We start from the raw sequence: 14,800 nt of genomic DNA, 5'->3' as shown, positions 1-14,800 counted from the left end.
ACCATGAGACTTCTATGCATTTTTAAAAGCGACTCCATGCCCAAATGGCAGACAACCAACTTCGATATAGCAACCAGCGAGCTGCATTATTACAGAACAGATGGACAAATGTTTTCTGAATTTTAGCAAACTATGACTTTACAGCCTGGATTTAAATTTATTTTTGACTGAGATTTGAACAACAAAGACATTTTATCATACACAATGTAGAATCTAATGACCCATGGACTTTTTTTACATAGACAGCTATTTGCTTTTAGTGTCAACGTGCTTCAAAAGTCCCATACCTCATGTCAACATGCCCCATCATCCAGTGAAATTTTCTCCCTGAGACACTGCTCATTCAGCATCGCTCTTGTTCTAAGATTTCATCAGATGTTTTCCTCCTGTTGTAAATGCTTTTCCTTTCTGATTGTGATGACTGTTGCCGTAAATTCTTATCTCAAGTAATTTATAGGGTTAAACAGATTCTGATATGTCTCACTTTTTTTGCCCTTGACATATTGCTCTTTCACTTAACTGGAACAAGTATCCTGTTGGGTGTAGTCTCTTTGTACTGCTGTCCTAGTCACTGTATAAACATATCAGAAGTGATGTCTAAGCGACATTAAATCTCTATCCTTAGAGTTTTTTAAGGCCCGGCTTGACAAAGCCCTGGCTGGGATGATTTAGTTGGGGTTGGTCCTGCTTTGAGCAGGGGGTTGGACTAGATGACCTCCTGAGGTCCCTACCAACCCTGATATTCTATGATTCTATGATTAAAGCTGCGATGCAAATCATGACAAATGATGGAGTGAAGTGTTAATGCTGACACTTGACCCATAACTCATTCCATGTCCATGGGGTGTTACCACAGTATATGGTAGAGTATGTTTCCAGTAGGGCTGAGTGAATGACTGATTTTTTTAGGAGGGTTGGGGGGAGGAGTCACAGACCTAACCAAAAAATTCAATTGAAAAATTTGGTTCACTTTGAATTGAAACTGACTTTTTCCTGTTTTTCTTGCTGAAACGATAAAAAAAAATCATTTCAGGTTGAATGAAATATTTTGTTTGACCTGAAACAAATGTTTTTCAGGTTTTTGCTTGATGTCCTTTTGGGGGTATTTTTTATCCTTTTTATTTGCTTGTTTGTTTTAAAGAAAGTAGTTAAATTTCAAAATGAAACATTTTGAAACAAAAAGTCAAACTGTTGTGTTTCAAAATGGCTGAAAAAAACTGTTTTGACTTTAAAAAAAAATCTTTTTTCCTCCGTACAATATTATTCACCGGATTCAATCCCAACTTTGCAAATAGTTTTGGCGTCTGAAAAAAACCCTTTTTATCTAATTTACTATTTGCTGAAAAAAAATTCTCCCAGCTCTAGTTTTCATTACCTTCTGGTTGGAGACCTCTGGCAATATCTCTAGTTTGTGTAACAAGCATGGGCCCTGATCCCACAGTCAGATTTACAAAGGTGCACCCTTGAACCTACTTAGCCAGTGAGCCCCATTGACTTCAGTATGCCTCCACATGGTGCCACTTTGGGGAACCGGTTGCAGGATTACAACCTGAAAGCCCAGTTCTGCAACATTTCGTGATGCTGAGTAGCACTTATTCATCTGTGTGATCTCATTGAAACCACCATGACACCTCATGAGTATAAGTACTACTCAATGGGAGGCAAAGCTGCAGAAACAGGCTCTTACTATTACTTAGAAGGGGGTATTAATTTGCTTCCCTTGTTCTTCAAAGAGTAGGAATTCCTAGAGGAAAAATGTGTCCCAGAAGTGTCCAAAGTGAATGCCGGAAGTGTAGAGCGGATGGTCCCTCAGTAAGGGTTCTGGACTGAGACTCAGGAGACCCAGGTTTAATTCTCTGCTATGCCACAGCCTTCCTGTGTGACCTTGGGCAAGTCACTTAGGGTAACACTTTCAAAGGTACCAAAGTGACTTAGGAGCCTACGTTCCATTTTCAGAAGCCACTTAGGAGCTGAAGTCTCACTGAAAGGCAATGGAACATAGGGTATGGTTACACTGCAATGACAAACCTATGATTGGCCCACGCCAGCTGGCTCGGGCTGAGGGGCTGTTTAATTGTAGTGTAAACATTTGGGCTCAGGCTGGAACCTTGGCTCTAGGACTCCGCGAGGTGGGAGGGTCCTAGAGCTCCGGCTGCAGCCTGAGTCCACAGATCTACATTGCAATTAAACAGCCCCTCAGCCCGAGTCCGAATCAGGTCAACCACAGCAGTCTAATTGCAGTGTAGACATGTTTCTAATTGCCTAGATCACTTTTGAAAATGGCACTTAGACTCTTAAGTCATTTAGGCATTTTTTTAAATGTTACCCTTAGTCTCTCTGTGCCTCAGTTTCCCACCTGTAAAATAGGGATAATAGCACTTCCCTACCTCAGAGGGGAGTTGCAAGGATAACATGTTAAGGATTGTGAGGTGCTCAGATACCATGGCTCGGAGGGCATATAAGTACCTAAGACAGATAGACAGACTGTTGACAAAATAGACTGCATGCTTTTGTACGTGTAGACTTATTAGGTGAAATCCTGGCCCCAGTGAAGTCAATGATAAAACTCCCCCTCATTTCCATGGGGCAGCATTTCATCCTTTGTGTACAAAGGCCCCAGTCCTATAAAGATTACTCAAGCTAAATGTCCATTGGTTTCAACTGGTCAAATCCTGGCCTCGTTAAGACAAATGGCAAAACATTCGCTCAATCCCCTGGCAAAGCTTTTGAAAATGTGTTCCTATGTGCTGAACATTAGTAACAATACATATTTGGGGCCAGATCCTCAGCTATGTCTCTGTTGTGCTTGCACACGTGAGTGGACCAGAGGAGGGGAGCATACTGCAAGAGGCTTTCTGTCAGCAGTGCAAGCTGGAGAAGTCTGAAGACTGCTCTAATCTGTATTGGCTGGATGGGCTCAGGATCCATTGCAGCATTATACATTGTGACAGAGAATCTGCATAGAAAAATAAGAATGCCTTCCCTCTCTTTCGGTCTTAATTCTCAGCATATGGTGGCATAAGTAATGGGTTAGCTATATTAATAAAACACCCCGTGACTCAACCCAGTGCCTTTCTTTAAACCTAAATGTACTGTACCACTTATGTAAAATGCTCACTGACATCAATGACACTTATGCGTGAGTAAGAAATATACGATCAGGGCATGGATCTAATTTACATACTGTATCATCCATTGGATTGGTTTAACTACTGAACGTTCTGCCCTCGAATCATTTGCTCTGACATTTCCACGAACCTGTAGTCATAGTGGTTGGGGCATGGCTAGATATAGTCCCACGAATCATTCATGAGCTTTCATTTTGACTCTCTGCATAAAATATATTTGAATGATTTACAGGGAGGATTTTCCATATATTCTACACCATTTCAACACATTTGCTCTGACTGTCTGGCTCTCTCTGTTTTTCATTTTTCTTCTACATCTGCCCTATTTTCTTCATAAACTCACGGTCTGTCATGGGTTTGGTTAGATTTCCAAAAGAACAGAGTCAGCCCAAGAAAAGAAGAGTGTTAGTATTAAATATTCAGAGACTCATGGACAGCAATAAGTCAGACTGAGATACTCAGTCTCCAAAGGCATTTAAGCTTCAGCAGCACTGTTACTATATCATCTCCTGTAATCCTGCCATTACTTTATTATGGTCTAAGTATAAAATTCCCCCCTTCCTTCCCCCTAGAAGTGGCATTTATTTGTACCTCGATGCTTTAGTGCAAATTCAGTTTTAATTAGATTTGCAGAAAACTGTTCACTAAAACTGAAAGAAAGAGGCCTCCAAACTAGTGAGCTCACAGTGGTTTAGTACCCTGTTTATTTCCTCTTAAGCACCAGCCTGAATGCACCGACTACGATGAAGATGCAGAAGAAAACGTTAAAGATGCATAAGCTGACAGATCTGCAGCGCTCACCTCACAAAGGGCTCCTATTAAAGTGATTCAGGAGGCTTGAGCTCTTGGGAGTTGGGGGGACTAGCGTGTGTGAGTCAAGTTTGAGGCCAGCCTGCTGTGAGTCACTAAGAAGGACAAACAGCCAAACCACAAATAAAATACCACTTTTGGGTACCCCATCTCCAAAACAAAAACAAACAAACCAAATCAGACGGAGTAGGGTTGCTAACCCTCCCGGATTGGCTGGGAGTCTCCTGGAATCGGAATCAATCTCCTGGTAGCTACTGAAACCACTCCAGATTTTAATAGCCACTACAAGTCAGTTCTGCGACACAGCGGGGCTAAGGGAGCCTCCCTGCCTGCCCTGGCTCCATGCAGCTCCCAGAAGCAACTGGCATGTCCCTCTGGCTCCTAGGTGCAGAGGCGGCCAAGGGGTCTCTGCACACTTCCCCCACCCCGAGCACTGACTCCGCAGCTCCCATTGGCTGGGATCCACAGCCAATAGGAGCTGTGGGGGTGGTGCCTTCAGGCAGGGGCAGCACATAGAGCTGCCTGGCCTCCCCTGAGCCTAGGAGCCGGACAGCTGGCCACTTCCAGGAGCCACGCGAGGTAAGCACCACCTGGAGCCTACACCTCTCACCCCCTCCCACACCCCAACTTCCTGCCCCAGCCAGGTGAAAGTGAGTGAGGGTGGGGGAGAGCAAGATGGAGGGCGGGGGGATGGAGCGAGTGGGGAGCGGGGCCTTGGGGAAGTGCAGGGCCTTAGGGCAGGGGCATGGCAGGGGAGGGACAAGGGTGTTTGGGTTTGTGCAATTAGACAGCTGGCAACCCTAACTGAGAGAAGGAGCACAGAACTCCAGCATGAGGGACACTATAAGTTTTGTAGCATCAACCCACACTACCATGGATAAAGTAACAATTTCACTTTCTGCCTTACCACATTCTGAAAATCCCAAACCAGCTCCAGTTTAAGACTTTCCAATGCTTATCCTCCTCCTCCCCACCACCATTGATTTTAATGGTTTAAAAATCACCAGTGGCTCTGAGCAAACTTTCTCAATTCTAATTTTAACATCCAAAGGTTTTCTAAGTGTTGAACTAAGCATAATGCTGCTAGAGAATGGACCAGAATGAATCACCTGACCTGCCTAGCTCCCTGCAGGCCTGACCTGTGCATTGACTTAAATCAGGAGCAGCCATGTTTTATAACCTGATATCACAGCAAATTTAAAACTGGTGAAGTAAATGCTTTTTAAAGCAATGAACAATTAGCCTGTGGAGCTCATTGCCACAAGATCTTATCAGGACCAAGAGCTTAGCATGCTTCAGAAAAGGATTGAACAATTAGGCCCTGATTCAGCAAAGCACTTAACCAATTCTTAACTTTTAGCACATGTTTAAACCCCCTCTTCCTCCATCGACTTAAGTGGCATTGATCATCTTACTTGTTTATAAAACACCAGGCACCCCTCTAGTCCTATATATGGATCATTATTTATCGTAATGAATAATGACACAACTAACATCACAGTAGCCCATTTAATCAACGAGCTACGTGAGCCACTGTATAAAATGCTAATATACAATATTTCATGCCCACACGTGTGCATCCTGCTGCCCCAGGAACCTGGCCAAAAAAAAGTAGGCAATAGTAACTCTGCAATCATCTCATAAATATTTCAGCTCCTTTGAATGTGCTAGTCAGTCCCATGGTTTTGATTTTGCACCAAGGGCTACTAAGTATACCAAACGCAGGGGCTTTTGCTTTGTGTCTTCACAGTAAGGCTGAATGAAAAGTAATCGCAGTAGTATTATTGTTCTCTAGTACCACAAATGAGCTTGTCTCTTTCCAGCTAGCAAGGAGATGAAGTCCCTGCCTTAAAGAGCTCACAATCTAATCAGACAACGGAGGGGGCTGGGGTACCAGAAAGAGCACAGTGATGAAGTTTAGATTTGATTTTATTAGGTATATATCGTATCAAGCATTCTGGAGCAAGACTAGGTTTTAGAAACCTCATGAAGAAGTGTGTTTTAAGGAGGGGTGATTGGCTGTATGGCAGGCTGGGTCAGGTAGATAGTTCCAACAGAAATTGCTCCAACTGCAACAGGAAGTTGTTTTTTTTTATTGAGAACAAAAGTATTTGCTTCTAGGGGAGGTGGTGTGGCCTAGTGGATAAATCCCTGGCCTGGGATTCAGGAGACATGGGTTCAACGTAGCTCTGCTGCTGGGTGACTGTGGGCCAGTTGCTTCCCTTTTCTGTGCCTCGGTTTTCTCAGCTGTAACAACAGCCATCCTAGGGCTGACTGCTGGTCCATCTAGCCCAGTAAATTGTCGTCTGCAGTGGCCAATGCCAGGTGCTTCAGAGGGAATGCACAGAACAGGGCAATTATCAAGTGATCCACTCCTTGTAATCCAGTCCCAGCTGCTAGCAGTCAGAGGGACACCCAGAGCATGGGGTTGCATCCCTAGCCATCTTGGCTAATAGCCATTGATGCAACTATCCTCCATGAAGTGATCTAATTCTTTTTTGAACCCAGCTATACTTTTGGCTTTCACAACATCCCTGGCAACGAGTTCCACAGGATGGTTGTATGCTGTGTGAGGAAGTAATGAGAATAATACAGATCTCTTCTGTAAAGTGCTTTGAGACCTACTGACGAAAAGCGCACTAGAAGAGCTAGATGATGGTATTATTACACAACTGAGCTCAAGAGATGCTGAAGCAATAATTGGAATGAGTCTGTATTTGGGGCATGATCCAAAGTCCATGAAATACAATGGAAAGACTCTTATCGAATTCCGTGGATTTCGGATCAGACTTCTGATCCAGCTGTTTTTACCACCGTGATGAAACAAAGTGGTGGCTGTTTTAAGCATTTGTAACCATTGGGAGATACCTGTCTTACCAATAAATTGTTGGACAAAACAAGTTTTTATCAAAGAGTGTCTGTCTGTCTCTCCACAAGATCTTGGTCATGGTTTGGGGTTGCAGCTAATGGTACCGACTTCCGTAGAGCCTAAAGGACGCTTTGCACACCTTCGCTGGTTTGGGTGAAGGTTCATAGGCAGCGACATCCCTTATAATGAGTATGGACGTTAAAGCTGTTTAATTTTCCCCAAACCATTGTTCTCTAGCATTCTGCAGTTTGTCCATTAAAAACAAAGAAAAATCAGTTGTAAGAAGAAGATCTTGAACTGGCAGATGTAGAATGTGGAATTCACCGTTTCGTGTGCTGGAGAATAGCCAATATTCAGTCATGTGCTCTTGAAGCTTATCACTATACCAAAAGAAAAAATGAGGGTGATGGTTTCAGGGCCCATATATCATCATGCCAGTACTCTTTAATTACAAGGTAACCAGCCATCATTTGATTGGATCGTCATTGGCAGGGTAATCGCACCATATTATTACACGGTAAATACTCACAGAGCTTATGGGTATGTCTACACAGCAAAAACCCCCTCTCCCCTTGCCAGTCTTCAGAGCCCAGGCTCCAGTCCAAGCCTGACCATCTACACTGCTACATTTAGCCCTGTAGTGTGAGACCTGTGAGCCAGAGTCAGTTGATCTGGGCTCTGAGACTCACTGCGGCAGTTCTTGTTTTGCTGTGTAGATGAACTCTTTGTCTCAAAATCATACCACAAGTTAGCAGGATTACTAAGTGTAACTACATAGCAACTGACATTTACTAGATAGTAAAAACATGATACTAACCCGTAAACCATGTTAAGAGTCAAATCCCATTTTCATTAGCCCCACTTGAGTCTTGAGTTTTGCACCAGATTTACACTTGTGTAACTGAGAGCAAAACTTGACCCTAATTTACTATGTAGAAAAAGAGCCCGATTCTCTGCTGCTTTGAGCCTCGGCTAGTTATTTAAACCTGAGTAGAGTGTGTGTAAAATGCCCCATTGCAATGTGTTTGATTTTATACCCACTTTGCTCAAGTGTAAATAAGTACACAGTGGGGGTATAATACTGTATCCTGCTACTTAAAGTGTTACTGCTCATTGCAAATCAATGTCAGTTTCTTTTAGTCCATTATCTTTCAAAGAGTGAAAGGAGTCTCTTGGCTGGAAGTAAAATGATGCGAGAACAAATTGCTAATAAGTGGGAGTTCAGTGGAAGTGAAATGTGAGGGATAAAAATAAAATGCACTGTATATATTTTCATTACCCAAATTGGTTATGTCTTGCAGCTGAAGTCGCGTGTTCTGATGACTCCTTTAGCAATCTCTCCTCCAAGAAGCACACCAGAACCTGATATTAGTTCAATCCCTCAGGATGCAGCTACAATACCCAATTCAGCTGCCCCACAAGCTCTCACTGGTATGTTGAATCAAATGCCGCATTGCAAAGCAGTGGGAAGGTATAGTAGTTTGATAGCCAGATATTTGTCCTTTCTAAAACAAACTTAATCCCTGAAAAATGCAGACTGAAGGATTTAGTACATTTGCCAACTAAACTGATTGCTAAACACACAGAGCAGAGATGGAGCACGTTGCCTTGTGAGCTGTAACTTTTTATAAGACTGTACATTCAGGAGTGCTGGAACAATTTGTGCAGTGGGGGTGCTGAGAGCCACTGAAACAAACTGTAAACACTGTGTTTGATGAAAACCACTTCAAGCCGGGGGGGAGGCACCCTTAGTTCCAGCACCTACGTGTACATTTTGACTGAGTAGTTTGAGGGTTGGCTAAGAGAGTCAGTGGGCCTGATTCTCCTTTGCACTGCACCTTGTATAGTCATTTCCATCTGTGCAAAGTTCAGGTAAAACAATATCATTCTGATTTTGTAGCATTTTATACACCCTTTGAATAGGTGTGAATACTTATACAAGGTACAGAGAAGTAGAGACTCAGGCCCATGTATAGAAGTCCTGCTTCTGTGTTTTTAATCCAGGTTTGGAACAGATCTCAAATCTATTCCCCATGAATAAATTTATCAGCCTCTCCCGTGCACTTGCATTTCTAATATCAAAGTTGCACTGGCATTGATGAAGAAATAACCGGAATCAATGGTGTAGTGTGAACTTAATTTTGGGAAAAGAAGAAACTTACATTTATTGGAGAGGGAGGAATGTGATCTAAGGACTCTGGGTGAGATTCTCAGCTGGTGTAAATCAGCATTGGTCCATCAAAGTCACTTACGCGGACTTATACCAGCTGAGGGTCTGGCCCTTTCTATCTGACAAGGTTTAATGATCTATGGAAAATAAGGGCCTGATTCTCTTCCCACTGACGTTCGAGTTACCAGAAGTAACCATTTAAGTCATATAAGTGAGAGGAGAATCAGCCCATAATTTGGAGGAGGGTGGATTTATCCTGAGACTTCGATACAGAAACAGGTTTGATAATGCTAGATATAAACAAAACCCAAAATCCTCCTTAGCTCAGGCATGCAAAGGAAAAATCTCCCTTCTCCTTTGGTAGCATTCTAATAAGAATATAATATTTTGCACTTATTTAATTCCTTACATTCTGGATCACAAAGTGCTTTACATATATTAAATAACAGAGCTTCACAATACCCTGGTGAGATAGATATTGCTATTCCTAATTTACAGGAGGCTAAGGTGAGGCCCAACGGTGAAGTGATTTCTTCAAGTCTGTGGCATTGCTGGGAACAGAGTTCATGAAACTTGAGCTCCTAAATGATTTAGGCCCTTTTGAAAAATTCCCTCTAAGTCTCTTGAATGTTAGGAGACTAAATGTTATCCAGGAGACGCCTCCTGCCACCAGATCCTTCTTATTCATTCTTATGACCAAGAATTGGGTGCTGCAAATGACCAAATCTAATTTTAGACAAATGAAACAGATCCCAGAGTCAAATTCAGAAACACAAACACAGATAGAAATCGAGTCTTGATATTCTGTTCTATCAGAGGTTCCCCAGTGGTGGATGAACGTTTTGTGGGGGGTACGGCGGGGCCTGGGCCAGCCCCCATGGAGGGTGGAGAGGGAGTGCCACCCAGTCCTGCTCTTCTGCTAGCTCTGCTCTGGCTCCACCCCCAGCTGCGGCCCCAGCTCCAGGCCCTACCCCAGCCTCAGCTCTCAACCATGGCCCAGCCACAGCTCCACATACGGCCACGGCCCCGCTCCTGGCCCCACCCCCAGCCTCGACCCCTGGCCAGGGCTCTGTTCCCAACCCTGGCCCCACCTCCAGCCTCAGCCCTGGCCACGGACCCCTTATCCCTCTCTGTGGGCCCCCCTCCTCCCAGGAGCCACAGCCCTGCGCCCAGCCCCAGCTCCAGAGGGGGCATGCACAGGGTTAAAGTGGGGCACGACCCTGAAAAGTTTGGGGACCACTGTATTATATCTTATGTTGTATTTGATTAGTAAATCTATAGTCTAAGAGCTCTCCATAGCTCATACACCCTGCTTATATTTTTAACTATATTGCATCTTTCTATGTACAGCACTGTGAAGATATAAAGCACTATGTAGTGTTAAGTATTATTGCTATTATATTCATATTTGCCCAGGATTTATTGCTGGAGTCCTTCCTGTTGTTCAGTACGAGTGGCTATATCATAACCGTTAGAGTGCACTGTGACATTAGCACTAGATTTTCATTAGGGTGATGCAAACTGTACATTCCTTCCAACATTACACAGCTGTCACCATGTCCTCCGCTATGTTTGATATTTGTTGTCACAGACCCGATTTCTGTCAGACGATGATGTTATATTGCCTGGAAGATCAGAACTCCAGCACACTCAGTCAGCTATTACAATATATCTTACTTTAGACTTACCCAGGCCTGGTCTTACTCACCACGGGCTCATCGATAGTCACCCGGAAACTGAGATAACCTCCCACATGCTTAAACAAGGTTCCTGCTAGCCAGCTGCTAACAAGGATTACCTTGGTATAGCTGGGGCCCCCAACTACATTATAAACCATTTTACAAAACGGTGCTGCAGGACGCTTCAATGTGTGGCTGCCTACACACAGGTTTAGTCCCAGCAGCGCCCTCTGTTGGGGAGCTACCCGTCCCATTACTGTTATCCTTATTCTCTACTTCTCTATTCAAAACGTTTACAATATAGGGGCAAACTTTCGCCCTCGCTTCTCTGAAGGCTTGGGATGGGGGCAGCTGAGTGTGTGGAGTGAACTATTCTGCCTTTGCAGGGTATGATGGCTCCTGAGGAGCTTGGAGGCAGCCCAGTCCGCAGGTCTCTTCACTTCTGCTTCGGAAAGGCTCAACACGTAAATCTCCCAGATAGTGCCTGTTGCAGGATAGCAATTTGTGCGCACAGTCCTGGGGCCTAGTTGGCCCCGCACTCTGCCCAGAAATCGCCCCTAGCAACCACCTTTCTGAGGCTTGCATGCAGGACCCCTGAGGTGTACAGATCACATTTCTAGCTTGCCCTCACCCTCTTTCCCATACACAGCCCCACTGCAGATCTTAAAATGGTGCAGAGGGCCTTCCTGTGGGGCTTCTAAACTCCAGGCTTAATTTCACTCCAAGTGAGAAACTTTTCACAGTGTCGTTGGTCATATGACACAATCAGGTAGAAGCAGAAGGAGTCAGCTCAGGAGTCTGTGACAGTCCCTGTGAGCTGGCACAAAGACAGAACTTGGCACAGCATGATGGTTTTAGTATCGCACATGACTCAGCCGTTTTTCAGGAACTTCCTTAATTGCAGGTGACTTGTCATCACTTATCCAAATATATACAGGGCCAATTTCTGCTTGCTTTACTCATCCAATGGGAGTAAAACCAGCAGCATTTAGTCATTTGTGTCACTGCGCATCATGATATTTCACACTGGAAAGGGCTCTTAATTAAATATCATGAAATATACAAAACCAGAAAACAGGGTTGGTTGTGATGTGAATGTCTTTTAACAACTGTGTTGGGATTTTGTGTCTACAGTGTGCATTTACGTCAACAAACAGGCAAACATGGGGCCATACCTCGACAGGAAAAAAGTGCAACAGCTTCCAGATCACTTTGGGCCTGAAAGACCTTCCATGGTCCTCCAGCAAGCAGTGCAGGCATGCATTGACTGCGCACATCAGCAAAAGACTGTCTTCTCGCTTGTCAAGCAGGGCTATGGAGGCGAGATGGTGTCAGGTAAAACATTTTAAAAAGGCTTTGCAATAAATCTGAAAGTGCTATAAAATCATAACCTTTCTTTTAAATCTCAAGGTCATATCAGCGTTATTCAGATCATTGGGCCAGCCTCATTTCCATCCATAGACGTTAGGAGTAACTCTACTGAAGTCAATGGAATTGTACAGACTTGAGATTAGAATTAGGCCCCAGGCATACAGTATATTGGCACAAGAGACTACAGGATCTGTTTTTGGAATGCTGTGAAGTGATGGTCTCAAGTTGCAGTGGGGGAGGTTTACGTTGGATATTAGGAAAAACTTTTTCACTAGGAGGGTGGTGAAACACTGGAATGGGTTACCTAGGGAGGTGGTGGCATCTCCTTCCTTTGAGGTTTTTAAGGTCAGGCTTGACAAAGCCCTGGCTGGGATGATTTAGTTGGGGATTGGTCCTGCTTTGAGCAGGGGGTTGGACTAGATGACCTCCTGAGGTCCCTTCCAACACTGATATTCTATGATTACACAGTCTAGTTCTTGATATTGACAGAACACATCATGTGTTTGAAAATGTCACTTGTTTGGCCCAACAAAGCAGCCAGTAAAAATCAAATATCAAAAGCACTTCAATTTCCTATCTCATTTTAAATTAGTTTCCTTTTGTCTTCTCACTTTTTTCCTGGTTCAAGAGGTTTTTTTTAATCAAACAGTGGGAAAAGAAGCAGTACAGGGGAAACAAAAGGATTGGACTAACATGGGCTGTGTAATAAAATTTAATTGTACAGTGACACACAGCATTATCCATTTGCTTAAGCTATATGCGTTATGGGTGGGTCAAATACTACTCCTAGGTAAAACACCCATTGACTTCAATGGTACAAGATTGCCCTCTGTGTACAATCGATGGGCCAGATCTGCTCTCAGCTACACCCAATGAAGAATAGAGAATAGAATTTGGGCCCATGTCTGGGGCAGCTAAGAGTGGAGATCACTGTGAACTGAAGGCTTAGCATGAATATTTTTTATATAGCAGGAGGTTTGGGTTGCAGCTTTGGAACAATGGAATAAAATAAAAATAATAATTTTCAAATGAGCTTCTGAAGATAGAGAGCTGCAAGCAAGCAGTAAGGTTGAAATCACTCAGGATCCAGTCCAACCTGCATAGCAAGGACCACCCCAGCTTTGCCCTATCACTGAGACTCTCCCTCCGCTTTTTGACCTAGAGCTCTGTCCTGATGGGCAGCACTTAATGATTCCTCTCTACTCCTTTTGTTTCCGCTTGGACACTCTAACTCCAGCTACAGCTTTCTTGAGAGACACCAGATACACTCAGAAAATTATTCTAACTCCTTCCTGAAAACATGCAAATCAGCAGTGAGCCGTGCAGTGTAGTGTGAGGTTTCTACTGTTCATTTATTCTTCTCTCCTTGCGTGAGCACGATTCTCATTAACATTACTGAGGGGAATCGCCCCGTGGGCCAGGACTGCAAAATTCGTTGGACTCAGGTCTTCTGATTAGAATCAAACTCAAGTACCAAAGCTGAAAACCTTATTCCGATTTTTTTTCTCTTCCTTCCCTCCCAGCAGCAACAGACAAGGGACAGGAGTGACCATCAGGACTGACCATCAGCTGTTTCTACTCTTAAAAAATGGTATTGGTTCAGAAGTTCAGCTGATATAAATTGACACAACTCCATTGAAGTCCATGGAGCTATGTTGATTTACATCAGCAGAGGATCTGGCCCATAATCTCCCACTCCCAGTAAGAAGCATCGAGGAACACGAATCCTTCCAGCAGGAAGCAGAGTGGGAACCTTCTCCCTTTGCTTGGAGTCATCTCAGCAGATGAACTTCCTGGATCTAGGAGACTTGAAGCCCTTATCCAGGAAGTAGCTCCTCATTCGCTCACCACCCACTTGCCTCCTTCTGACAGGAAGTTGAGTGAGGCTTCCAACACAATTTCAGGCTGTAGACTTCACCTCCTTCCAGCCTAACTCCTTTACATAAATATTTTCTTCAAATGCTTCCCAGTCACACACCCCACTTTCCACTACTTGAGCCACAAAGTTTTGTCTTCAGATCCGATCTTCATCAAAGTCCTGGCAGGACTAGTGTTTGAGGTTAGATCGTTACAGAGGTCAGGGTCAGCTGCAAAATGTGGATCTGGATCTAGGGTTGTGGTTCAGATCCCTCTCTATGGAAAATATTCTATGCAACCAAAACAAACATTGCCTGGAACCATTTTCATATGCCATTAAAAAGACCTCTCAAACTGTTTTGCTCCCATGCATCGTTGAGTGTACTGAATTGTCCTCACTTGCTTTTCAGTTTCTGCTTCGTTTGATGGGAAGCAGCACCTCCTGAGCCTGCCAGTAGTGAACAGCATTGGCTATGTCCTGCGCTTCCTCAAGAAGCTCTGCCGCAGCCTACTGTGTGACAATCTCTTCAGTAATCAGCCTTTCCCACAGTATAGCAGCACCTCTGGAAACCCAGCGCAGTATGAGAATGGAAGACTGGAGTCAGGTGGGTTTCGATTCAACTACTGTTAAAGATGTGAGGAGGACCAGTGAAAATGAAGCTGTCCTCCTGGAGCCCTGGGTTTGCTAATGGACTTCTGATTCTCGTCTAGAGGCCATTTCTCCAGCAAAGGAAGCAGCTCGCTATACAGCAAAGCTTCTGATAGTCAGACCACTAGCTCATTTCTAGTATAGCCAGTGCTCTCATGACACCTATGGGAAACTCCCAGCTGATAATGGCTTGGTTGATGGGCAGTAGGGACTACAGTAATCTATCTTATGTGTTCACTTTTCACCTCAGTGACCTGACACTAGCTA

The 14,800-nt window shown here is 44.0% G+C and overlaps 1 protein-coding gene across 9 annotated transcripts in view; it reads left to right on the top strand.

The window, feature by feature from the left end:
- The window catches only part of SCML4 (Scm polycomb group protein like 4), a 110,241-nt gene that overhangs the window by 51,802 nt on the left and 43,639 nt on the right, over positions 1-14,800 (top strand). For all 9 annotated transcript variants that reach the window (XM_043542754.1, XM_043542753.1, XM_027819900.3 and 6 more), the window contains 3 exons: positions 8,109-8,238; positions 11,791-11,991; positions 14,295-14,489. In XM_043542754.1, coding sequence (XP_043398689.1) covers positions 8,109-8,238; positions 11,791-11,991; positions 14,295-14,489 — 526 coding nt within the window. The remainder of the gene's footprint in view (positions 1-8,108; positions 8,239-11,790; positions 11,992-14,294; positions 14,490-14,800) is intronic.

This window comes from Chelonia mydas, chromosome 3 (genome assembly GCF_015237465.2).
Source record: "Chelonia mydas isolate rCheMyd1 chromosome 3, rCheMyd1.pri.v2, whole genome shotgun sequence".
NCBI lineage: Eukaryota > Metazoa > Chordata > Testudines > Cheloniidae > Chelonia > Chelonia mydas.
Note: the sequence above shows the minus strand (reverse complement) of the source record. Positions and strands in the feature narration are given on the sequence as shown.